The sequence below is a fragment of the Gouania willdenowi genome, chromosome 7 (assembly GCF_900634775.1).
Source record: "Gouania willdenowi chromosome 7, fGouWil2.1, whole genome shotgun sequence".
NCBI classification, from domain to species: domain Eukaryota; kingdom Metazoa; phylum Chordata; class Actinopteri; order Blenniiformes; family Gobiesocidae; genus Gouania; species Gouania willdenowi.
Window position 1 is genome coordinate 40,037,948 of NC_041050.1, and position 27,325 is coordinate 40,065,272.

The 27,325-nt window shown below is 35.8% G+C and overlaps 1 protein-coding gene across 1 annotated transcript; it reads left to right on the forward strand.

Moving 5' to 3' along the window:
* The first annotated feature begins 247 nt into the window (after positions 1-247).
* Positions 248-26,752, forward strand: slc26a6.2 (solute carrier family 26 member 6, tandem duplicate 2). The gene is made up of 20 exons (XM_028452369.1): positions 248-1,747; positions 6,249-6,384; positions 7,494-7,633; positions 7,707-7,817; positions 8,810-8,985; positions 9,126-9,290; positions 9,406-9,558; positions 9,648-9,730; positions 9,808-9,955; positions 10,026-10,139; positions 12,409-12,486; positions 13,233-13,328; positions 14,043-14,149; positions 14,286-14,355; positions 15,653-15,745; positions 18,511-18,642; positions 18,730-18,876; positions 23,909-23,963; positions 25,688-25,803; positions 26,217-26,752. Exons 2-20 carry the CDS (start codon positions 6,257-6,259, stop codon positions 26,238-26,240), a joined length of 2,136 nt encoding a protein of 711 aa, XP_028308170.1. The 5' UTR covers positions 248-1,747; positions 6,249-6,256; the 3' UTR covers positions 26,241-26,752.
* Positions 26,753-27,325: the final 573 nt, after the last annotated feature.

Here is a 27,325-nt window from a genome sequence, read left to right on the forward strand (position 1 = left end):
GACATTTTACAGAAAAATATCACAAATTTAAATATTTTGACTAAAATGTTGAGATTTGGACCAGAATCAACCAACAGCACTACTTTATACACAAATACATTTGTATTCAGCAGTTTTGGGGTTTAGTTACTCTTTAAGTTTAACATGCAACTTAAAGCTGGGATATGTAAGTTTTTGGGTTTTTTTTTTTTTGTTTTTTTTTATTTGGTCAAAAATCCATAATCATCTTATTATATTGTACTGCATATTGTAATCCAAAGTGTTCTGAGTGGACAGTGAATCTCTGTAAATGAGCTTTAGAAATACAGGAGCTGGACTTCAGCCAATCACAGATCTTTCTACCAACAGGGCGATCCATCAGCTGTTTTAAGCGTTACTATTGGTTGCTCGAGCTGCTCGTCAAAAGTCGATGTGCGTTCCCGATCTGAGAGTAGTGACCGTCCCATGTCTTTATATTCCAGCTCTAACGTGGCTTTTATCACAGCGGTTACACGGCAAAGCCAGAGGAAAAAAGAAGCAACAGAATAAAGGCACGCACAGTGTGTGCAGTGAAATATTAGTGATCTGCTGTCAGTCAGCGCCGTTCGCCCTGAGTCAGAGAGAGAGAGAGAGAGAACAGACAGAATTCATAGCTGGTTAAAAATGATCTAAGGAGGAAAGAACAGACTTAGTTAATCTGCAGTGTAGACGGAGTGTGTCTGCTCTGATCAGCTGCTAGTGTTTGAGGATCAGCTGTGACTCTGAGCCTCTTACTGTCCTCACAGCAGTGAGTGATACGTGCTTTCATCTCTCTGAAATATCAGAAAACTCTCCAATAGCACAAGAGAAAGTTCCCATATTTGTTACTAGTCTCTATGGAGAAAACAGTCACAACGAGTTCCACAGTGTGTGTGCACAAGAGTTTAGTTAAGGAGTGGAGGGGGGAGCGCCTCACGATTCTACATACCCCAGCTTTAAGATGTTTGACTTGTCCAGTGCCAGAAGAGATAAATCTGTATGAAAGTTAAGGATTGTGTATATAAAGCCAATCTAAATGATTCACCATCAGCTGTTAAACTCAAATCTAAAGGACAAAACAAATGTGTGTTCAAATGTAGCTCTGCTCAGTAATCATGAAGCCAGAACAACCCTGAACATGGGCTAATCTAATCTCACACATGAACCAGATAAGATAAACATAAAGAACATTTGAAACTTTTCCTGATATTTTCTATCAAATTCATATTTTTTATGCAAAGACTTTTTTTAAACTTTACTTTTTTCATGGCAGAGGAATCAAGAGTAAAATGACAAAGTTGTGACACTCAATCTATAAATAATCAAGCTAATGTTAATCTTCTACTGCATGTGGTTTTCTTTTCCATCTAGAATTTTGTTCAATGATCACCTTCATATCTTCGTATCTTGACTTCCAGCCAAGGTCTGAAACCATAACTTTAGAGTCACAACACACAGAGAGCATTTCCTATTGTGCCTCTGCTTCAGTCCTGATCTGACGTTAGAACTTCTCAACAGTTCTATTGTAGTACCAGAGAAGAGCAGCTCAGGATTTACAAGAAGAAAAAACAAACCAACCATTAAAGAGCATTTTTATGGTATTTCTACACGACGACGCTGCTGAAGTGGGATTATTTTTCACTGTAAAAGAAACGCAGCTGGATTATAAATCTTTTTAAATTTCATTTCTGGATTTTTAAATTGGTTTTATGTTTGGTCTTCTTTCTGATACAACTGGAATCATTCAAAGGTAAAACAAGTCGTCACATGTTTAGATTGAGTGAACATCAGCATTTGGAACGTTATTAGTAGTGGTGGGACTCGATTAAAAAAATGATTGAATTAATTAAAGACTCTGTAATTAATTAATCTAAATTATGTATTTTAGTAAATTACTGAATCACTGATAACAATAAATGATCTTAGACAAATAGTGTTGATTATTATTTCCATCACTAAGTACTAACAAAATGTGTAATATGAATAAAGAATATTACATGTTTGGCGTTGAGCTGCAACATGATTAGCATAAAGATGCTAACAGAGCATATAAAGGCTATAGTGATCCACAAACTCTTTGTTGCATAATTTTCATACAACTGAGCTTTAGTTTTCCATCCAATGTTTTTATTTAATCTAAAATTAACACGTGCTGTTTCCTGGGACAAAAAATAAAAAGTTATCTCTCAGATTTCATTTGATTTAATGCTGGGACCAATGTATGGAGCTAGTTTATATACTGTATATATATATATATAATGATACTGGTCTGACAATTTTCTTCGACAGGGCTGTGGTCAGAGAGAAGTTGTTACCAACGTATTTATTATTATAGTTGGGGACCCCAACTACAATAATAATAATAAAACTTGGGGTACAGGCAGGGATGATGGTGAGGGTACAAATCTTTGTAGGTGTGTGTGTGGTTCTTTAAAGGAAACAAGTAATAACAAATAATAACATAATTAATATCACCAATCATATACAAATGATAATATTAACACCATCAATATGTACAGATGAATAAAAATATGTTGTTCAAGAATAAACATTAAATTAAATCACCAAAATATATTAACTTGGTCAAACAACCCAAATAAACAGAAAAACAGCCAATGAGCAGACATGCAAAGGGTTAATGGCTAATGAAAGTGGTCTAGATGGATTCACTGGTCGCCCTCTAGTGGAGTCATGTGCAACTGCACCCCATGGACCGATCACCTGAAGTGCGCATGAGCAGAGAGTATGTAATTAACATCTAGGTGCGTCTGACGTGACACAGAAGCTCAATGAAACCGAGCAGTACAAATAAACGATATGTAAACCTCAATATAACACACAGGAATACATTTTAAAGCTAGAATAAAGTTAGGTACACATTTCAGTCTACCACAGCTTATAATACAGTCACGTGACCTATCAAGAACTAAATTACACCCGGAAAGTGTTCCAACATGCACACAAGATACAGGAAAGCAGAATAAGTGGGAGTAAACAATGCTAAACAAGTCAGATAACGATTTGAAGTCTTGGCAAACAATAAACTTACTTTACTTAGAACGTCACTTAGAACAGTGTTACTACTGAAGATGGATGCGCTCAAAAGGGAAGTGACGTCACTACCAAGCACCTTCAGAATAAAAGAACTGTAAACATAAAGACTTTCTGACAGTGCCAAACACCAGCTCCTGGTTGACAGAACAGTCGCTACAGACTGAAGAACCAGAAACACTAACCTGAGCACTGCCTGGATTGATTATAAAAGTCTACGACTCAATGCCACGTACTTGGATCATTGAATGCTTGGAGCTATACAACATCAACAAGACTCTAAGAGCCTTCATTGCAAACTTGATGAGGTCGTGGAAAACCACCCTTGAGGCCAATGGCAAGCCACTTGCACAAGTCTCCATCAAATGTGGCATATTCCAAGGAGACGCCCTGTCCCCACTGCTGTTCTGCATAGGTCTGAACCCCCTCAGCCAAATAATCAAAAAGACTGGCTATGAATACCGACTCAGGAACGGGGCCACCATCAGTCACCTCCTCTACATGGATGACATCAAGCTGTACGCTAAGAATGAGCGAGACATCAACTCACTGATCTATACCACCCAGATCTACAGCGCAGACATTGGGATGTCATTCGGACTAGAGAAATGTGGTTGGATGGTGACTAAGAGAGGGAAGGTAGTCCACACAGAAGGGGTCTCACTCCCAGAAGGAACAATAGCAGACATTGAGGACAGTTACAAGTACCTCGGAATCCCACAAGCAAATGGCAACCTCATAGAGGTGACAAGGAAAGCGGCTACGGCCAAATACCTCCAACGAGTAAGGCGTGTCCTAAGAAGCCAGCTCAATGGCAAGAACAAGTCCCGGGCAATAAACAGCTACGCCCTGCCAGTAATCAGATACCCTGCAGGAATAATAAGCTGGCCAAAGGATGAGATACAGACCACAGATGTTAAGACACCAAAGCTCCTAACCATGCACGGAGGGTTCCACCCCAAATCCAGCACCCTGAGACTGTACGCTAGCCGTAAGGAAGGAGGCTGAGAACTAGTGAGTGTGAGAGCCACCATCCAGGATGAAACATCTAAGATCCATAAGTACATCAAGGACAAGGCTCCAACAGATGACGTGCTCAGTGAATGTCTCAGACAATGGGGAACAGAAGATGAGGTGCTGGAGGTTCCATCATGGGAGGACAAGACCCTACACGGGATGTACCACCCAAACATAACTGAAGTGGTGGATATCAGGAAATGGTACCAATGTCTAGACAGAGCTGGACTAAAGGACAGCACAGAGACACTCATCATGGCTGCACAGGAGCAGGCCTTGAGCACCAGAGCAATAGAGGCCCAGATCTACCACACCAGACAAGACCCCAGGTGTAGACTGTGCAAAGAGGCCAATGAGACAATCCAGCACATAACTGCAGGGTGTAAGATGCTGGCAGGGAAAGCTTACATAGATCTCCATAACCAAGTGACTGGTATAGTGTACAGGAACATCTGTGCAGAGTATGGGCTGGAAACCCCAAGGTCAAAGTGGGAAACACCTCCAAAGGTGGTAGAGAATGACCGAGCCAAGATCCTGTGGGACTTCCAGATACAGACGGACAGAATGGTAATGGAGAACCAACCAGACATTGTGGTGGTTGTCATAGCAACACCGAGTGACTGCAACATCAGGAAAAAGGAACACGAGAAACTAGAAAAATACCAGGGGCTCAGAGAAGAGCTGGAGAAGGTCTGGAGGGTGAAGGCATCAGTGGTGCCCATGGTCGTCGGGGCACTCGGGGCAGTGACTCCCAAACTAGAAGAGTGGCTACAGCAGATCCGAGGAAATACATCAGACATCTCAGTCCAGAAAAGTGCAGTGTTAGGAACAGCAAAGATACTGAAGAACCCTCAAGATCACAGGCCTCTGGTAGAGGACCTGAGCTTGGAGGAAAAAGAGAGAGACCGCCCACGGAGGGTGAGGAAGAGTTAGTGTAGCCTTTAGAACAGGCAATGTAATCAACATGTTCTAATATACCAGTGTCATCACTGTAGGACTGATGACATCATCAACAATGATGTCAGAATTCTACAGAAGTTCCACAGTGTGGATAGGAAAATGAATGGAATATATATATATATATATATATATATATATATATATATATATATATGGTTTTCCCCTAATATTAGAATATTAGAACATGTTTGATTACATTGCCTGTTCTAAATAAGCCTGTGGATGTTAACGTGCCCAAAACCAATCGTACAAAGAGAACAAAAACGTCAGGAAATATGCCGTACACATGATGATGAGTGAGTGCCTGCGTGTGTGCGTGGTTAGTGCAGAGCATAGTATTTAACACCATTCAATAGGCTACAAATATATAGTGAAAGCCTGTTTTTATTTTATTATTTATTATTATTAGTCACCTTAGTTACTAACGTTGCTCACTGAGGACACCTGCTGGTCAATATTTATGGTTTTTTTTTTTAGAATATTAGACCCACTTTAGTGGTTTTTAAAAGCCCTTTGTGCTTTCACTCCTGTAGACTCTATGCAGCTTTCAACTGATCCTGAGTTACCATGATTACCTGTCAACATTGAGCTGTTCTGCAAAGGTGCATTCAAGACAATTTTATGAAATTATTTTTGAACGGTATCATTACAGTCCAAACAAATCTGACATTGCACAACCCTGAACCAAGCAGCAGCCATGTTGAAAGTCTCAGCTCTGTCTGAGCCTGATTCACAGAGATATTTGAGACAGACACACACACACACACACACACACACACATTCCTTGCTTTATAGATAGATGGGTATACCGGGAATTTGTGAAATGAGAAAGGTTCTGCATTTATTTTTAATCACAAATTTCCATCCCCATTAATAATGATATAGTAGGTCCATATGTATGTATGCCCCAATTTTTTAGTTTTTAAATGACTGTGAAATGTGCAATCCTAAATCACATAACTGAGTCAAATCTCATAAAAATCTGTCAATGACAAACTGAGGAATGATTTTTTTTAAATTTTGCCAATGATGAGAGAGATTTTTTATTTTTTGAAGCTTATACATTATATTAATCTGGATCTCCTCCATAATGTAAAGGAATCTTCCATTGCTTAAGAATCTGTTCAGTAATCCTTCTAACAGTCAAACAAACAAACGCTGGTGAAAATACAACCTTCTTCATGGAGGTGATTTTTAATTATTCTTTCTTGTCATGTTGTTAGTCCCAGTCATGACTCAGAGGCGGCCGATGGCCTACAGCATCCACAGGGACGTCCTACATGAAGCTGATGTGGAGGAAATGGCACAAAAGTCAGAATCCAAACCATCAGTGTGTGAGAACGTTATACAGTCAATGAGGTAAATAACGCTCTACTTATCTCTGCTAATCCTTTTTTATTGGGATGCCAACAGATCATTTCCCTCAACTATAAACATGATTCAGAGCTACTGAGTTTATGGATTTGATACATAAAGCTGCTTAGCACTTTGAACAAAGTTTAATGTTTTGTAAATGAGACCCAACCCAGTCTCACTGCAAAGCATAGACATCTACTCCATAGAGTAGATGTCTATGCTTAGATGTAGACATCCTACACGTAGAAATACTACTTATCATTAACTCAGAGTTTTCTAGCTTTATTTTAATGACATTTCTCGTGAAATATTGTAAATAATTCACATAATCAGTATGGTTTTAAATAGCAAACATGGTCTGTGATTCAACATCACTTCCGGTACGTTTCAAACGTCCTTAGCAACACCATAGCAACAGGATAAAGCAGGAAGAATGTATGTGAAAGTGAAGAGTACATTTCTTACTATAGATGTCATCAAAATGAATCTGAGCTGTAATGAACATTGATAATTAAAGATATAATTGTAATATAAAGATGTAATAGACCCTAACCCTGCCTCCAATCCACTGGGCCACCATACAGCTGGTGCACTGTGAGAAAAAAAATGACATTTATCAACTGTTTCAGAGAAAGTGGTTTGCAATATATATATATATATATATATATATATATATATATATATATATATATATATATATATATATAGATAGATAGATAGATAGATATATATATATACTGTATATATATAGATATATATATATATATAGATATATTTACAGTATATATATGGGGCGACCGTGGCTCAGGTGGTAGTGGGTCGTATTCTGATCGAGAGGTTGGGGGTTCGATCCCAATACCTGACTATGTGTTGAAGTGTCCTTGGGCAAGACACTGAACCCTAAGTTGCTCCCAGTGGTCGACTAGTGCCTTGCATGTCAGTCCTGTCCCACTGGTGTGTGAATGTGAGAGTGATTGGGTGAATGAGCTGATATGTAAAGCTTTGAGACTGTTTCAGTGGTGATAAAGCTCTATATAAATCATGTCCATTTATATTATATATAATTGATTCCAACACGTCTTTCCCTTCAGTGTTTCTCCTTCATATTTCAGGTGTTCTGGTCCCAGACTGAAGAAATGTTTGCTCAGGACGTTTCCTGTTGCTTCGTGGCTTCCTCGTTATTCCATCAGAGAAAATGCTTTGGGTGACTTTATCTCTGGGATCAGTGTGGGCATCATGCAGCTGCCGCAGGGTGAGCTAGCTGCTTTTTCTGGTTGTTTTTATCCATTCCTCAGAGGCCCAGTCTGACGCTCTGACTCCTACAGGGATGGCGTATGCGCTGCTGGCTGCTGTTCCTCCAGTCTTTGGCTTGTACTCGTCATTTTATCCAGTTCTCGTCTATTTTATCTTCGGGACGTCCAAGCACATCTCATTAGGTACCAACTCACTTTATTATATTTGATTCCTGGAACTATTTGATAATATTTGATAGTAATCAATCAACAAACATTGGGTCTAATATGAAGCAGGTTTTTGTCAATGCTTGACATGTTTTTACTAAAAAGACACAACTTTATCTCAGTTCACAAGTTTAAAAGGTCTTGAAAATTAATGGTATAATAATTGATTATATTAATGGCCAAATTGGCAATACGGATGGTGGCCATCTTGGATTTCTAGATTTTGAGTGGGAACCAGGGGTGGACTGGACATACCAGGAACGTCCCGGTGGGCTGTTGACCCAAAGTGGGCTGTTCCTGTCATGAGTGGGTGGAGGCAGCCATGTTAGCAGGTGGCCAAAAATAGTCCAAAAATGACAAAAAAAAAGTGTCAAGAAAAGAGTGAAAAGTAACTAAATGGACCAAAAGCAGTCAAGAGTGGCCAAAAAATGGGCAAACTAAGATGAAACAGGTGGTATGTAACGGCAAAGGGCTTAAATGGGCAAGAATGTGGAACAGAAAATGTAGGGAAAAAGGAAACAAGGTCCATTTATTGGGCAAAAGTTAGTTTATTTGGATGAAAAATGGCCTAAGAACTTTAAAGAAAAGACAAAAATTTAATAAGTGTCAAAAAGATAATAATAAAAAAAATGATATCTATTGGCAAAAGGAGCTAAAGTCTGAAGAAAGTCACCAAACTTTTTGAAAAGGGGCAAAAATGGGACAAAGGTAAAAAGGGGTTAAAAAGTTTCCCCCTTTTCAGGTTTTCTGGGGGAACAATAATTAAGATGAATACATAAAAGTCACATGTTGAGCATCACTGACTTAATAACACCTTCTACATGGTGTCTCTGATAAAGTCGTGGGCTGGACACTAATGCCACCCCAGGTTTTCCAGAGTGAATCCCATTAAAAATGTAAAGCTCGTGTATCTAAACACAAGTTAAAACACGTATTGATTAAACAGCATTAGTCTTTGTTTTTTTCAGGCACTTATGCAGTGCTGAGTGTAATGATTGGAGGCGTGACAGAACGATTGGCTCCAGACTCAGACTTCATGGTTTGGGACAACGTGACAAACTCCTCCATGGTTGATACGACTGTTCGTGATGCAGAGAGGATCAAAGTAGCAGCGGCCGTCACTTTTCTATCAGGGATATTTCAGGTAGTTCTAGCAGCCAGGGGTCAGAGGTCAGATTATATGGACTCCTGCTCTATAGACACTTCTACCTTTTTTTTTTGGTTTTACAAGCATTGACAACAGAGGTTTTGTGTTTATTTTAACGTTGTGTTGTGTTTTTGCAGATCGTTCTTGGTTTGGTCCAGTTTGGGTTTGTTGTGACCTACCTCTCAGAGCCTCTGGTCAGAGGTTACACCACAGGAGCCGCCATTCACGTCATTGTGTCCCAGCTCAAATACACCTTTGGAATCAACCCAGTGAGACACAGTGGACCTCTGGCTTTGATTTATGTAAGAACTATTTTTAATGAACTTCTCATTAACTGCTTTTTTCTCAAGCGTTCCAGGTGATGAGATTTGAACTTCTACTGATTCTCACAGATATGTTTGTTTTCTCTTTCCTCAGACTGTGATAGAGCTGTGCTATCTCCTCCCACAGACTAACATTGGTACACTTGTGGTCAGTATAGTTGCGATTGTTGGCCTAATCCTGGCCAAGGAGCTCAATTCATACCTGGGTAAAAAGCTTCCTGTTCCTATACCTGTGGAGCTAATCGCTGTGAGTTCTCAGGAACACAAACACACACATATAACAGTTAAATGCACATACAGTACATCACAACATGATTTGTTGATCTATTTTTCCAGATCATTGTTGCTACAGTAATCTCGTGGCAAGTTGACGTGGAAGGAAAATATGGCGTCGACGTTGTTGGGCTGATTCCTTCAGGGTGAGAAAAACATAAAAGTATCCAGTGTTGTACACATTCATATATACTGTACCTCCTACTCTGTCCATTTTCACCAGTCTCCAGCCTCCAGTGTTCCCAGAAGTCTCTCTGTTTGGTCAGGTGATAGGAGACGCCTTCGCTCTGTCTGTGGTCGGCTACGGCATCGCCATCTCGTTGGGCCGTATTTTTGCACTTAAATATGGATACAAAGTGGACAGTAACCAGGTATGAAGCTGACAGATAATACATAATAATACACACGTGTCACAGAACTAAGGATGTGTCATGTGTCCAGGAACTGGTGGCGTTGGGTCTCAGTAACTCTTTTGGAGGAATTTTCCAGTGTTTCGCCATCAGCTGTTCCATGTCTCGTACTCTGGTTCAGGAGAGTACAGGAGGGAAGACTCAGGTTGGTTTAAGGAAATAATCATTCAGCCTAATATTGATTAGTTATGCTCATCAGAGTGTGGCCTAAACCAGTGATTCTCAACTGGTGGGTCGGGACCCAAAAGTGATGCGTACACACCCATAAATTATAGCTACTAAATTTCAGTCTGATCTGTTCATGAATAACAGAGGAGTGATTATAACTAGTGTAAACAACAACAACAACAACAACAACAACAACAACAACAACAACAACAACAACGTGAGGGCGTTTACAGTCCGGTAGCCCCGCCTAAAAATGGCAAAATGTGGGTCCCAGGTTGAGATTATTAGCAGCAGTGTTTTTGTTTTAAGTATAAAGTAATGCTAACGCATTGTAGAAACTAGTGTATGTATGTCTGTGGTGGGGTGGTATGACCTGGTTTGGTTATAGTTTAATTTCATACATTTCTGATGATGTCAAAACCACATTTTCCAATAAAGGCAGGCAGCAAATCTTTTATTTAGTTCTTTTTTTTAATATACTGTATACCCTCAGCTCAACATTTTAGCATAATTCAGACTAACTGAGAAAAATCCCTCATAATTATTCTTCCCTGATGGCGTAGCATTATTATAAAGCATTATCATAAAGTGTTATTATAAAGCACTATCATAAAGTGTTATTATAAAACATTATTATAAATCATTATTATAAAACATTATTATAAAGCATTATTATAAAGCATTATTATAAAACATTATTATAAAACGTTATTATAAAACATTATTATAAAACATTATTATAAAGCATTATTATAAAGCATTATTATAAAATATTATTATAAAGCATTATTATAAAGCATTATTATAAAACATTATTATAAAGCATTATTATAAAATATTATTATAAAGCATTATTATAAAGCATTATTATAAAACATTATTATAAAGCATTATTATAAAACATTATTATAAAGCATTATTATAAAACATTATTATAAAGCATTATTATAAAATATTATTATAAAACGTTATTATAAAACATTATTATAAAGCATTATTATAAAATATTATTATAAAACGTTATTATAAAACATTATTATAAAACATTATTATAAAGCATTATTATAAAATATTATTATAAAACGTTATTATAAAACATTATTATAAAACATTATTATAAAGCATATTATAAAATATTATTATAAAGCATTATTATAAAGCATTATTATAAAACATTATTATAAAGCATTATATATTATTATAAAGCAGTATTATAAAGCATTATTATAAAGCATTATTATAAAAGCATTATTATAAAGCATTATTATAAAACATTATTATAAGCAGTATTATAAGCATTATTATAAAAGCATTATTATAAACATTATTATAAAGCATTATTATAAAGCATTATTATAAAACATTATTATAAAGCATTATTATAAAACATTATTATAAAGCATTATTATAAAGCATTATTATAAAACATTATTATAAAGCATTATTATAAAGCATTATTATAAAATATTATTATAAAATATTATTATAAAACATTATTATAAAATATTATTATAAAACATTATTATAAAATATTATTATAAAACATTATTATAAAACATTATTATAAAACATTATTATAAAACATTATTATAAAACATTATTATAAAGCATTATTATAAAGCATTATTATAAAACATTATTATAAAACATTATTATAAAGCATTATTATAAAACATTATTATAAAACATTATTATAAAGCATTATTATAAAATATTATTATAAAACATTATTATAAAACATTATTATAAAGCATTATTATAAAACATTATTATAAAGCATTATTATAAAGCATTATTATAAAACATTATTATAAAGCATTATTATAAAGCATTATTATAAAATATTATTATAAAACATTATTATAAAGCATTATTATAAAATATTATTATAAAACATTATTATAAAACATTATTATAAAACATTATTATAAAACACTTACAGGATCATATTTTTTTTTCCCATCCTTGAGCTTTACCTATAAATGTAAAACAGGCAAAATGCTAAAGTGTTCTACATTGACATCAGCATTAATCAACTAAGGCTCATTACACAGGAGAGGAAAGTGGAGCATCTCCTTTATTAACACTAACATAAACTCATCCATCATTCATCTACTCGTAGCTGTTTTTGTCTCTTTTTCTGATCTATAACTTTGTCCCGCCCCCTGTCTCTCTCTCTCTCTCTTTCTCTCTCTCTCTTCATAATTCATTTCCATTAATTACACATCATTCTTTCTCTACTGCAGATCGCTGGTGCTCTGTCAGCCATAGTTATTCTTTTCATCACACTATGGATTGGGGCTCTCTTTGAAGATCTGCCCAAGGTACTGTTCGTCTTCTCATTGGTGGAAAAAGCAAAATACACATTAGATCAACTCTGAAAATTTACCAAAAGGCTTCTCAACAGGTTAACCAGTGATATACGAGCATTTAAGTCTTATTATAAGTGTATAACCATCAGTAACATCTTTGTAAAAACATGTGAAGCTGACATAACGGAACACGTCCTGGTGGAACGTTGTCCATTATGTCAGCATAAAGGCAGACATGTTAACAGGTGGACAGAAATAGTCCAAAAGTGGCAAGAAAAGAATATAAAGTGACTAAAATGGGCCAAAAGCAGTCAAGAGTGGCCAAAAAATGGGCAAATAAAGAGGAACCAGGTGGTATTTAATGGTAAAAAGTAGCTTAAATGAGCAAAACAATAGTAAAAAAAGGCTAAAATGTGGAACAAAAAGGAAACAAGTGGTATTTATTGGGCAAAAGTTCACTTATTGGGATGAAAAGTGGTTCAAAAAATTAAAAAAGGACATTTATTTACTTATTTTGATCTCCTATAGAGCTCACAGACAAGTTTAACACAGCTAAAGCAGTTTGACCCCAGAGGAACACTAATGTGTGCAATATTATATACATTTATTAATTATACCTAATCAATTGTACTCATCAAATTAGGAAAAGTCATGAAATACGATGCAAAAAAATAAAGTCTGGTATTATTATGTTTTGAATGATAAACATGAAATAGATAATAGGAGAGTTATTGTTAAATGTTGTGTTTTATTGACAGGCAGTGCTAGCTGCTATCATCTATGTTAACCTTCATGGAATGATGAAGCAATTCCTGGACATCCCGTTACTGTGGAGGACCAATAAAATAGACATGGTACGTATAGGAATAACATGCTCTGCACCCACCACGTCATTGCTTTTAATGTCCTGAAGAAATATATGTATAGCCCCCCCAGCACTGTTACTATAGCAACACAGCATCATCTAAAGGGTACATCTGACTTTCTCCTGTTGGTCTAAACCCAGGTCACGCTCTCGTTTAGTGGAAGAACAAATGGTGAATCTTCTCCCTTAATTAACACTATAAGTCACTAGTGTCAAACTCAAGGACCGGGGGCCAAATCCGGCCCTTCGTAGCGTCCGATTCGGCCCTGAGCAGAAAGTGAAAATGACAGAGAATCATTGTGTAAATTACCATATAATTCAGTTGTAAATTGTTCTTGAAAGAACTCTAAATTTGTCCAAAATCCTGTAATTTTCCTCAAATTATTCAACAAAAACTCACCAAATTAAATAAAAATTGGTCAAAAAAAGAAATAAATGAAAGGACATTTACCGGTAAGATATTGTTGATGCCTTCCATACTTTATGTCTGATTTATAACTGGAAGTACAAACATTAACGTTGGTCAGCTTGTGATGGAACTGGTCCGTATTTGAAACCCGTGATATTATTGTTGAACAAACCAGTTAAACTTATGACATGTTTAGTCGACATAGATTTACCTCCAGCATCATGTAGTTTGGATAAATACGATGTGATTGAACTGTATATGTAATGACTTACTGTAATGCTTTGGTTCCTCCAGATGGTGTGGGTGGTCACCTTCATCCTCACTGTGCTGCTCAACCCTGATCTGGGACTTGCTGCTGCTATTGGTTTCTCCATGTTGACCGTCATCTTTAGGACTCAGCTGTAAGACATATTTACTCATGTAAAACACTCTATTAGTATACAGTATAATATTCTTTGTGTTTTTTGATAAAACAAAAACAATCTGAAAATAGTTTTTAATAAACACAATAAATATTTGTATTTATTTTTCTTTCAGGCCTAAATATTCTGCATTGGGACGAGTTCCAAACACTGACATTTACAGACCACTAGAGAACTTTAATCAGGTACAGTTTCCTACTGTGACATAAACTTGACTTTATCAATACTTTTATTTTAAACTATATTCTAATGTCACTTTCAGAAATACTTCTCTATTGTTTTTAGATAATTGCATTAATGAGCAATTGAACAAGTGCACTTAATGCTAGCTTAATGCTAATGCTAGGCTAATGCTAGGCTAATGCTAGGCTAATGCTATTGCTGGGTTAATGCTATTGCTAGGTTAATGTTATTGCTAGGTTAGTGCTAATGCTAGGTTTATGCTAAAGCTAGATAATGCTATGTTATGTTAATGCTAGTTAATGCTAATGCTAAGCTAATGCAGTGCGATGCGGGCCAGCAACTGCATTTTCTTCAGGAAATGCAAGTATTCTAGTTTTAGCTTAGCTTCATTTAGCATAGCTCTATTATTCTTATCTTAGTTCAGTTGGTCTGAGTTAAGCTCAGCTCACCTCATCTTTGTATAATTGTGTTAACTGTATGTAAACCTAGCTTAAATAGGTTTGTCCTTGTTTAGCTTAGCATAGCTTATTTGATCTGGACACCTGTAACAAGAGTGTTTGCGTCCAGTTATTGTAGTTGTTGTTAATACTCCTTTAGAACAAAATAAACATAAATAAATCAAGATGAGTATACAGGAGCTTTAAGAATATGCTACATTAGCGTTCCCAGGAGCCTTTTTGAGGCTAACTTAGCATGACCATCTGTTTGGTTTTACAGACATGTCCTCTTTTCATAGTCTATAAACTCATCAAAATGTCCGGGTTTTCCGGCGATCCTGAACGCATCCTAGGGGAACGCATTAATCTAAATGACCGTAACTCTGCTAATATTTGCTCTATTCCAGCACTTTGTGAAAGCTAATGAGTGTAATGTTTACTAGTCTTACCTCATCACCCCCCGTTTCCACAGATAACAGACAGAATAAAGCTCAGTCATTTTTTCTTCATTTAAAATACTAATAATTTCTTGGAGACGTTTGTCAATCTTTCAATGTTTGAGCGATTTTAAGAAGGTTTATATGAGATTTTTCAAGGACAGATTATCATAATGCATAAAAAAGGTCATTGATTTGAGTTATTGTTTAAAGTCTATTATTAAGAGAGAAATTATTTTTTAAACCTTATGAACAACTTATTTATCTACTATATTGTGTTTTGCCGTTACAAGTAGATTAAAAAACGTTGAGTAATTTGAGGATGAAGACATCGGCCCAAGTAAAATCAAAATATGGTGACCCTACCCAACTACTGTATATGGTGAATTGTTTTAATAAATCAACTCATTATTACCTGTTTGTAGGTGAGGAACGTGCCTGGGATCTTGATCTTCCGTTCCTCTGCAACTCTTTACTTTGCCAACGCAGAGATGTTCCAAGATGCCCTGGGAAGGAAGGTGAACACACACACACACACACATTAATCACATTGTGTTTCCCATTCACACACTGCATAGCTGTCACAGACATTGTTATAAATGTCATGCCACAGTTTTCTCCACTCTTTTCTTCTTCTTGTCTTTTTGTTCTTCCTCCTCCCCGCCCCCCCCCCCCCCCCCCCCCCATGCATGCACTCTTCCTCCTCCTCCTCTTCATCTCCTCGTGTCACTATGGGGTAAATAGGAAGACAAATTAAAAAACGTGGACAACCGATGACAAAAGACGAAGATAATGGACTGCGTCATTCATTAAAGTGTCATGTCTCACACACTGGGTCGCTGTCTAACGTGCACAGGCAGTGGGAAAAGGTTGCATGCAAATGAGGTTTTATTGTTTCTCATCATTTTTTAAATTGCTTTTTTGTCAACATCTATTTTTTTCATTCTTTAAATTAAATAATCACAATTTCAAATGTTGGTTTTCCAAACGTTATATTTCAGTCATGGCAGACATGTTGTTACAGTATGTAGGATTATTTGTTCAGAACAAATTTATAATAATAGAGAGTGAAAAGTTGGTGGATTCTAGAAATTATAATAATTAGATTTCTCATGTAACTTCCTATTCATCTACTGTAGACATTATAAATGTTTCTTCTTTCATTATGAAATCAAAAAATCATCTCTTCACTTTATTTGTTACATCACATCAGTTCCTTCTTTTAGTTAAGAAATAAAACCACATGACAGTTTGTCTTTGTAGTGCCAAGTTTTTCTGTTTTTTTTTTTGTTGGTTTCTAAGCTGAACATAAAAAAATGTAATTATCGTGTATTGTTTCAATCAAATATGTCAGTTCTTCAAAGCTCACAGTCAGTCAGACACTCTCATCATCAGAATGTTTTATCTTAGAGATTCTAATGAGAATAATGAGAATAGAGCAACTGGTCAGCTGTGAAACTAACAATAAGTAACTATTCTAACAATATCTTCATTTTGGAACAGCTCTTTCACAGTGAAAGTGACGTAGAGGAGAATTTGTCTGAGTCAGAGGACTTTATAGTCAATAACCCCAAATATGTTTACAGAAAACTAGATACAAACAAGTACATAAATATGTTTATGAGAGGAAAAGGGGGGTCACCAACATTAATCAATGTGATTAATTTTGTGAGTTATTAATGTTCATCTCTAATTAGAAAAGATGTGGATGAAAGATTTTCAAGATAAATTAACTCTAAAACTGAAAGTTTGACCTGATGGTGGCGCTGCAGGAAAGGTCAAAGGTCATATCATCACCACAACCAATAGGGTTCATACTGTAGTGTTATTAATGTTGTCAGTATATTTGAAAAGATTTGGATGAAAACTATTTAAGATAATAAAGTTAATTGTAATTTAAAAGTTTGACCTGATGGTGGCGCTAGAGAATAGGTCAAGGTTTCATTATCTGACACTAAAACTTGGTCAATAATTTTCTGAAAATCATTTTTTGGAGTTAAATATGAAAATGTGTTAGTAATATTTGAGGATAATAAGAGGGTTAATTTATTTACTTAATGTATTTATTGGAAAATATAATGCATCCTTGAAGACATACTAGTGGATAATGTCAGTTTTACTGACACAGGATGAATAACCTTGTATTAATTTATGAAATAAATACATGAATTATCATATCTTAGTGACCCTAATACAACATTTACAGTATATGTAGGAAAATAAAAGCCAGTCCCTGAATCCTAAAACTATGACAGTAAAACTAAAGAAATGATCACATCCCAAACTATAATCCATGTTAAATACAAAGAAGTGAATGACATACAGTATAAAGATAAAGAGTGTCAGAGAACATTGTTTACAGGTTATTTCTTCACAGGTTTCATGAGGGCATCAGATCATTGCTTCACATTCCTGTTTCATCACCAAACAAAGGCTATGGTTTCACCTTTAACACCCAACACTATGTTTGTACAAACGTGTGAGTGTTAAAACATTCATACCACGTTGGTCACAAACCAGCACAGCCACATTTCTTTAGGGTGTGACAGGCCACACCTACTTTCAGCTCAACTCACAGAACAATGTGAGAAGTGTTTAATGTCCCATTATTACTGATCATTACAACAGAAAGACAGTAGTGTTCTGATTAAACCATGCTGTAACTTCCTCATAGTTATCATCAAAACCACTCTCAGTTGTTTTTTAACCTTTTTTTTTGTTTTAAATTTTAATGTTTCATCTTTTTATTGAAAAAATTCCCACATTCCACCACCAATGGAAAAGGTTAAAAACAGTGACTTTGTAGCTTTTATTAACAATATACTGTCATTCTTATCAAAGTCTCTTAATAGGAATAAAATAAACAGAAATAAGTGTTTTTATTTGGAAACAAATGAACAACAACAAAATGTATTATAACGTTTATGTTTTCATATAAAAACTTCTATTAACAATAAGTAGTTTGGTTTACTTGATACACAATGTGGGAGACATTAAATGTGATTAGAGCTACAATTGAACTTTATTCTGTTAAACATTGTTTTGTTTTATATAATGTATAGTTTAAACTAAAATATAATAAATAATGATAATATGTAATACAAATATATTATATAATTTGTAATAATTATATAACTGCACTAGAGATCAGATTTAATTTTGTGAATGAAACTGTTGTCCAAACAAAAACAAATCTGTATATTGGGAATAAAAATCTGACATTTTGAGCTGTGTTCAGTCACTAAGTTAATATTGTGCCTTTAATGTGTGTTACTGTCTTTAGTCTGGTATTGACATCACAAAGGCCCTGTCAGCAAAGAAGAAACTAGAGGCCAAAAAGAAGAGGCATGAAAAGAAAATGGCCAAGGACGTGAAAAAAGCTGAGAAGGCCCTGAAGATGAATGGAGTGGAGCAGGTGGAGTCACGTCTGCGAGTTTGATAAAAATCCCTTTTTGATCAACACTGATGGGTTTCAAACCTTGTTTGGTCCGTTTTAAACCAGGACCACAAGGAAAAGTGGAAGCAGCAGAAAGAAGTGGCCATTATTGAGGTGGAGGCTGAACGTGATCCGTCTCTGCTCAGAACCATCATCCTGGACCTCAGTACTGTCAACTTCCTGGATACAGTGGGGATCAAGACCCTCCGTAATGTAGGAACGCAATCCTATACATGCACTAACAGTTGTTTCCTCAGGACAAATACAACAAATCAATCAATGCAGCAATATCTGTACATTTAATAATATGTGTGTTCTCCTAAAGGTGTGTTAGATTCTCATAGTACACACCTATATACACACCTACTGTATATACACACCTATATATCTGTAAGTAGTTTTTTACATGAATAGGAGGCGGGGCACCCATTGGAGAAGATGGTTATTAATTATTTTAGAAAAGGTTTTGTACATATAAGTAGACAATTTACTGTGTATCATCATTAAAATATGACCCCAGAACTAAAATGAGTGTAACACGACTTAATACATCATCATTTAATAACACAATAGATTATTTAAAAACACAGAGATGAAAGAAAAACCTCCAAAGTGTTTTTCAGGCCATCTGGGATCATAAAAATAATGTTATATACAGTATATCAATAATTTCCAGGTTTCATTAAACATATATATATATATTTCTAAATCTTTTCCAAATCTAGTTATATTTTTATGGGTGAAGCCTAATTAATTAAATTAATTAAAGTCAGTTTTTTGCCGACTAGACTATGACTACCAAGTACATGTTGCCAAAAACTATATCAACTATTATAAAAATCTGAAAAAAATTAAAATCTCAAATCTAGAAACACCAAAACATAAAACCATTAGATGTGCTCTATTAAATATTAGATCACTGAGATCCAAATCTCTACTAGTAAATGACCTTATCTCAGAAAATAACCTTGATTTATTCTGTTTAACTGAAACATGGCTGTATCAAGATGAATATGTTAGTTTAAATGAAGCCACTCCTCCCAGTCATTTAAATACTCATATGCCACGAGACATAGGCCGTGGAGGTGGTGTAGCAGCTATTTATCATTCCTCTCTCCTAATCTATCCTAAACCAAAGGCCAGTTACACTTCCTTTGAAAGCCTGGTTCTAAATTTATCTCATATCGAATCAAAAACCTGCCAGCCAGTCTTATTTGCGATAATTTACCGTCCTCCAGGCCCTTATTCTGAATTTCTATCAGAATTCTCTGAGTTTATATCAAACTTAGTCCTCAGTTCTGATAAAATACTGATAGTAGGAGATTTTAATATCCATGTGGACAAAGATAGTGATAGCCTGAGCTCAGCCTTTATGTCCCTAATAGACTCAGTTGGCTTTTTTCAAACTATTAATGAAGCTACTCATCGTTTAAATCATACTCTTGATCTTGTTCTAACATATGGCCTTGATATTAATGAACTAAAAGTCTACCCTGAAAATCCTCTGCTATCAGATCACTTTTTAATATCTTTTAACATTATCCTAGAGGATCTCGCACTGTGCAATAAAATAGTTACAAGTAGAAATCTATCCAACAGTGCTGTGGCTAAATTTAAAGAGGCCATTCCTGCTGCCTTAAACTCAGTGCACCATCCAATAAATAACTATGATATTAATTATAACCCCTCTCAACTGGATCTGCTTGTCGATAGCTCTGCTAGTCTACTAAAATCCACCTTGGACTCAATTGCCCCATTGAGGGAAAAAACTATTAAACGTCAGAGGAAAGCTCCGTGGTTTAGCTCTGAAACTCACACACTCAAACAAACAACCCGTAAATTAGAGAGAATGTGGCGCTCCAATAAAACAGAGGAGTCACGAATACTTTGGCAAGAAAGCCATAGTAAATACATGACAGCCTTACGACATAGTCGATCTACATACTATTCCTCACTAATTGAAGAAAATAAAAATAATCCGAGGTACCTTTTCAGCACTGTAGCCAGGCTAACACAAAGTCAGAGCTCTATTGAGCCCATGATTCCTCTAGCCCTCAGCTGTGAGGACTTTATGACATTTTTTAACGATAAAATTCACAAGATTAGAGATAAAATTAGCCACTCCCTGCCTTCACCTGGGCCTGCTGTACCATTAAATGTAAATAGGCCTAACCTAAACTGTTTCACACATATAGGACTTCAGGAACTTAACTCTATTATTTCATCCTCCAAACCATCGACCTGCCTTTCAGATCCGATCCCAACTAAGCTGTTTAAAGAAGTTGTTCCCCTAGTCTGCCCATCTTTGTTGGAGACAATAAATATATCCCTATCAATAGGCTACGTGCCACAGTCCTTTAAAGTAGCTGTAATCAAACCCCTTCTCAAAAAACCTACTCTTGATTCCAGCACTTTAGCAAACTACAGGCCTATATCTAATCTTCCTTTTATTTCAAAGATTCTTGAGAAAGTTGTGGCAGCTCAGCTCTGTGAATTTCTTCAAAACAACAGCCTGTTCGAGGACTTCCAGTCAGGCTTTAGAGCTCAACACAGCACAGAGACTGCTTTAGTTAAAGTAACTAATGATCTACTCTGGGCTTCAGATGAAGGACGACTCTCAGTGCTGGTTTTATTAGATCTTAGTGCAGCTTTTGACACTATAGATCACTATATTCTACTAGAGAGATTAGAGAAATTACTTGGAATCACAGGGACTGCCCTAAACTGGTTTAAGTCCTACCTATCTGATAGGTACCAGTTTGTACACGTGAATAATAAGTCTTCTGTGTACACTAAAGTAAGCTACGGGGTTCCTCAGGGCTCTGTGCTAGGTCCAATCCTCTTCTGTATCTATATGATCCCCCTTGGTAATGTTATGAGAAAATACTCTGTTAACTTTCACTGCTATGCTGATGATACCCAACTGTATGTATCAATGAAGTCAGGTGAGACAAATCAGCTATCTAAACTTGAGGCCTGTCTAAAGGACATTAGGGCCTGGATGGACCAAAATTTTCTTCTTCTCAACTCAGACAAGACTGAGGTCATTGTACTGGGCCCACGACACCTTAGAGAAACCTATGCTAGCCTAACTGCCCTAGATGGCATTACTCTGGCACAAAGCACAACTGTTAGAAACCTTGGGGTTCTATTTGATCAGGACTTATCCTTCAACTCTCACATAAAACAAACTTCAAGAACTGCCTTCTTTCATCTCCGTAACATTGCTAAAATCAGATCTATCCTGTCTCAGGGCGACGCCGAAAAACTAGTCCATGCTTTTGTTACCTCTAGACTGGATTATTGTAATTCTCTTTTAGCAGGCTGCCCGAGCAAGTCGCTTAAGACACTTCAGCTGGTTCAAAATGCTGCAGCACGTGTACTGACTAAAACTAGGAGAAGAGATCACATTACTCCTGTATTAGCCTCTCTGCATTGGCTTCCCATAAAATATAGAATAGAATTCAAGATTCTTCTTCTCACTTATAAAGCCCTAAATGGACAGGCACCAGTCTATCTCAAGGAGCTTGTAGTGCCATACAATCCCCCCAGAACACTACGCTCTCAAAATGCTGGACTACTCGTTGTTCCATTCATCTCTAAAAGTAGTATAGGAGGAAGAGCTTTCAGTTATCAGGCCCCACTTCTCTGGAACCATCTACCAACCACGGTTCGGGGGGCAGACACCCTCTCTACCTTTAAGGTTAGGCTCAAAACATTCCTCTTTGATAAAGCTTTTAGTTAGGAACCAGCTCATAGCTCATAATTAAGATGCAATAGGCATAGACTGCCGGGGGGGGGGGTCTGGCATGCTCGGTTGGAGAGAGGTTGGAGAGGGCGTTAAGAGAGAGGTCATTTAGGTTAGAGAGGGACCGGAGAGGGTCCCATTCCTCTTTCAAACACTCCCTCTATGTCTGCTTACTCCCTTGTGTGTTTGCTCCTGTACTCCTTCTGGCTTTTGTCTTGCAGGTCCGTGGGATCCTCAGTGTGGAGTTACAGAGACTCAGCGGCTCTGTCTCCACCCTTTCCTCTGCACACACCCAACACAGCATAACGTGGATGGCTGTTCATCATAGGAATGGGATCCACACAAGGTTCCTGCTGCTTAACAGAAGGTTTTCCTTGCCGCCATGATGAATTCATGTTGGGTGTGGGATTCATATGTATGTGTATATACGTATATATGCATATGTGTGTATCCATAAAATGAAGAGTCCGTCCTTAAGACTGCTCTACTGTAAAGTGCCTTGAGATACCATTGGTTATGATTTGGCGCTATACAAATAAAGATTGATTGATTGATTGATTGATCAAAACATATTCAGAATTTTGTCGACTAACTTAAAGGTAGGGTAGGCGATTTTCAACAGCTAGCATGATTTTGATGGGAGACAAGGGGACGTGATTGGTTAAAAAAAAAATGTTTGTTTTTTTACAGCTGCTACAGATGAGGGATTTTATTTGTTCCTATTTCAGAGAACATAAGATCTTAATTTCTGTCAGGACATAAAGACAATTTCAACCAAAAACTTAAAAAGTGTATCTGGAGGAAATTACCTACCTTAGCTTTAATGCCATCCCATATGAGGTTGATGAATGTTACTTGAATCTTTTTTTTAGTCAACTACATCTGTAACACATTTAATCGTTATTTACAGTAGTTGACTAAAACTACACTATAACTGAAATAGTCCAGATTGGCTAAAAACTACATTGTATTTTAGTCAAAAGACTGACTAAAGCTAAATCAAAATTTAACACTGATCTCATCATATAAAGAGCAACTTCTGGGACATCTTTAATAATAACATATGGTAAACATATTAATTAGATGCAGTCGATCACAAACAGGTTCTATATATATATATACTGTATATATATTCTAATCCATCAGTTATTGTAACCTTCAACCAGTCAGTCAAGGGTTTATTTTCAGTTTTATCTTCTTCCTATTTACTGTAATTGTTTTGTTATCTATTAATGTTGGTGCCATTGAAGTACACAGTAACTGTAGCGACTGCCATGGCCATCACAGTAGAGTCTCAAAGTACAATAAGGAACAATTGTAAACTGTTGTTGATGGTGTGATGCCGAAAACTGATCATCTGAGATGATGAGCTCAAATGATTAAAGGGAAACTACAGTGTTTTTTCCTTTTTGTGGTTTTCTTTATTTATAGTAAAACAAACAGTGAAATTCATTGATTTGATCTTCTCTCTCTCTCTCTGTGTGTTTCTTGGTGTAGATCCAGAAAGACTACGAAGAGATCGGGGTAGAGGTGGTCCTGGCCAGCTGCCAAAGTAAGTCCTGCCACCCCTTTGTTCTTAGGTTGTGATTATGTACGAGACAAGTTCTATTGTGAATCACGAGAAAAACAAGTTTAAGTTAACTACTAACTCTCAGATTGAGCTCCCTCACTAACATCGAACATCGATTTATCTGTTTTGATGTTCTCATAAAAGACAAACATCAAGCCAATCTATCTCAGATGGATCAGTTTCTGCAACCATGGGTCTTTAGAATGCAGGGTTCTCGCCAACACTACTGAGCGCAGGATCCGCTATGCTTTGACTTTGATAAACTACGCTTTGACTTTGATAAACTACGCTTTGACTTTGATAAACTACGCTTTGACTTTGATTCACTACGCTTTGACTTTGATAAACTACGCTTTGACTTTGATTCACTATGCTTTGACTTTGATCCATTACGCTTTGATTTTGATCCACTACTCTTTGATTTTGATACCCCCTGTGTTTCAACTAACATAGTGGCTTTTCTGCAGTTTTTTTTTTTTTTAATCAGTACCGTTATAATAATTGTGCACACTTCACCACAAAAGGGACTTCCAGGTCTGTATGGTTTGTTTTAAATCTCTTTAATCTGAATAACCACGAAACACGTGTCCATAACAGTCCCATGTTATTTCTTGTCTCTACAGTCTGAGTATTTATTAGTGGAGGACCTATACCAAGCATGAATAACTATAACTACATTCATCATCACCTTCACAAATTCAAAAAAATAACTTTTAGCTTCAAAGTAAGGCTAGAACAAAGATTAAAAAAAAATTTAAAAAAACATACAAAAAAAACAAACTTTAGCTGTACTTCACAAAATATGACTCTCAGAGAGTTATACATTTCAAAATGTACCCCCTGGAACCCCCTACATCACTTGCGTGCCACGTGATCCAACTACACTGTGAAAAATTCCTGGTGACGACCCTGGAATGTTAACGTTTTGTTTAAACCCTTAAAAACCAGATCAGAGAAAATGTTAAATCAACAGAGGCACCTGTTGGTGTATAATAATTATAATACTTCTACAGACACATACTATACTATATATATATATTATACTATACTATAATACTTCTACAGACACATACTATACTATATATATATATTATACTATACTATAATACTTCTACAGACACATACTATACTATATATATATATTATACTATACTATAATACTTCTACAGACACATACTATACTATATATATATATTATACTATACTATAATACTTCTACAGACACATACTATACTATATATATATATTATACTATACTATAATACTTCTACAGACACATACTATACTATATATATATATATACTATACTATAATACTTCTACAGACACATACTATACTATATATATATATTATACTATACTATAATACTTCTACAGACACATACTATACTATATATATATATTATACTATACTATAATACTTCTACAGACACATACTATACTATATATATATATTATACTATACTATAATACTTCTACAGACACACGTCCTACAGAGTGTAGGACATCAGTCGCTAATGTTTTTCAGGGAATCGTTGGTGAACTTTAGTTCAGTGAGATGTTAATTTGTAAAGAAAATGAAAAACTCTTACAGTATATGAAGTCTGTTAACCATGACGACATCCTGCTCTACTCTCATTATCTCTGCTGCTCTTTCTCTCTTCCATTGTCCACTCAACACCTTGTCTTTCTCTCCTCGTCTTTTAGCCAGTGTTGTGGAACATCTGGAGACTGGAGGGTTCTTTAACGACAAAGTCACAAAGTCATGTCTCTTCAACTCTATCCATGACGCCGTTCTGCACTTCTCTGCCTCAACACTAGAGGTGAAACCCTTCATAATATACTGACATACCAGCCAACAGCTTACACATCATAACAGCAGCCCTCCAGGAACTTAGTTTAACACATACATGTTGGGCCTGGGAGGATGGAACAAGTCACATTTACCTTCTGTGGGTCACAAATCTGTGACTTTTTCATAGTTTCTCAAAGTAAAAATGACATTAAACAATAGTCCAGGACAGGGTTGGGATCAATAACATTTTTCCACTTGAGTAGGATATATTAGTTCTCTTTATACTGTACCTCTGCAGCATGTTTACTAGCCCTCAATAGAAGGAAACAGTTTTAGATTCCCAGAAAACCAGATCTAATCTTTCACTCAATGTCAACTTAAAATCACTCTTTAACTTTGTTGCTGTTTTGATCAAACTTCTTGTTTTGTTGTTTTTTACAGGAGAACAGGGAGACACATTTCTGAGTGAGTGTTGTGAAGAATAAAGTCACTCAGTCTGTTGGAGGACTTTTTCCATGTTGGACTCATGTCGGGCCTAAAAATACACTTTTTTCTCCTCCAAACACAACATAAGGCATTTTTATTTTGTGCAAACAAATAAAAGTGTTAGTTTGGACATCATCTTGACTGTGTAACTACATTGAGTGCCAATAACTAAGCTATTTTCTATGTATGTGGATTTTTATTAAAACTACCCAAAGAAGAGCTTTAATTTCACAAAGAGGAAATCATGAATCAGCAGATGAAACAAGCTCAAATCTCTAAGCAAACTGTTTAACACTTCATAGTATATCATGTTATTTTTATTAAATCATGTCCTGTCAGAAATAATTCAGGGTCATTTGGATTCAAAATGATAGTCTGGTAATGCATTTCTGTTGTCCTTTTGTGTATTTTCCTGTAAAATGTATGTTTTTTGGAGTCATATTGTGTATTTATGTTGTCATTTTGCTTGTTTGTTAGTACTGTAGTTTTGCAGGGTCATTTTTTTGTTTTCTTGCTTTTGTTTTGTGTATTTTTCTGTAATTTTACATGTTTACTTTGGGGGTCACATAAAATTAGACCGAGGGCCACATGTGGCAAACTCATTAAACTTAATCAGCTTCTTGATTTGCAAGAATGAAGGATTTTTTCCTCTTTTGCATTAAAAACTGACAACAATCCAACTCTGCTGAGCATTATTACAATCCTGCTGCTAGAGGTCGCTAAAGCTCATTAGAAACAAACAACCTTCAAAACTTTTTATTTCAATATTTATTATAATCTTGTGTATTTTACATTGTCTTTGACATTGTAGGGTTGATAATGAAATAATTTGATCACATTTGGTCTAAAACAGCTATAATTTCACGCGGCCCCCAAAGTAAACGAACAAAATGACAGAAAAATACACAAAACAAAAGCAAGAATACATAAAAAAATACAAAGAATTACAAAATTGCAGAAAGATATAACAAAAGACAAGAAAAACACAGAAATTACTACAAAACTACAACCAAAATGAACAAATTGACAACAGTAATACATAAAAAATACACAAAAAAAACCAT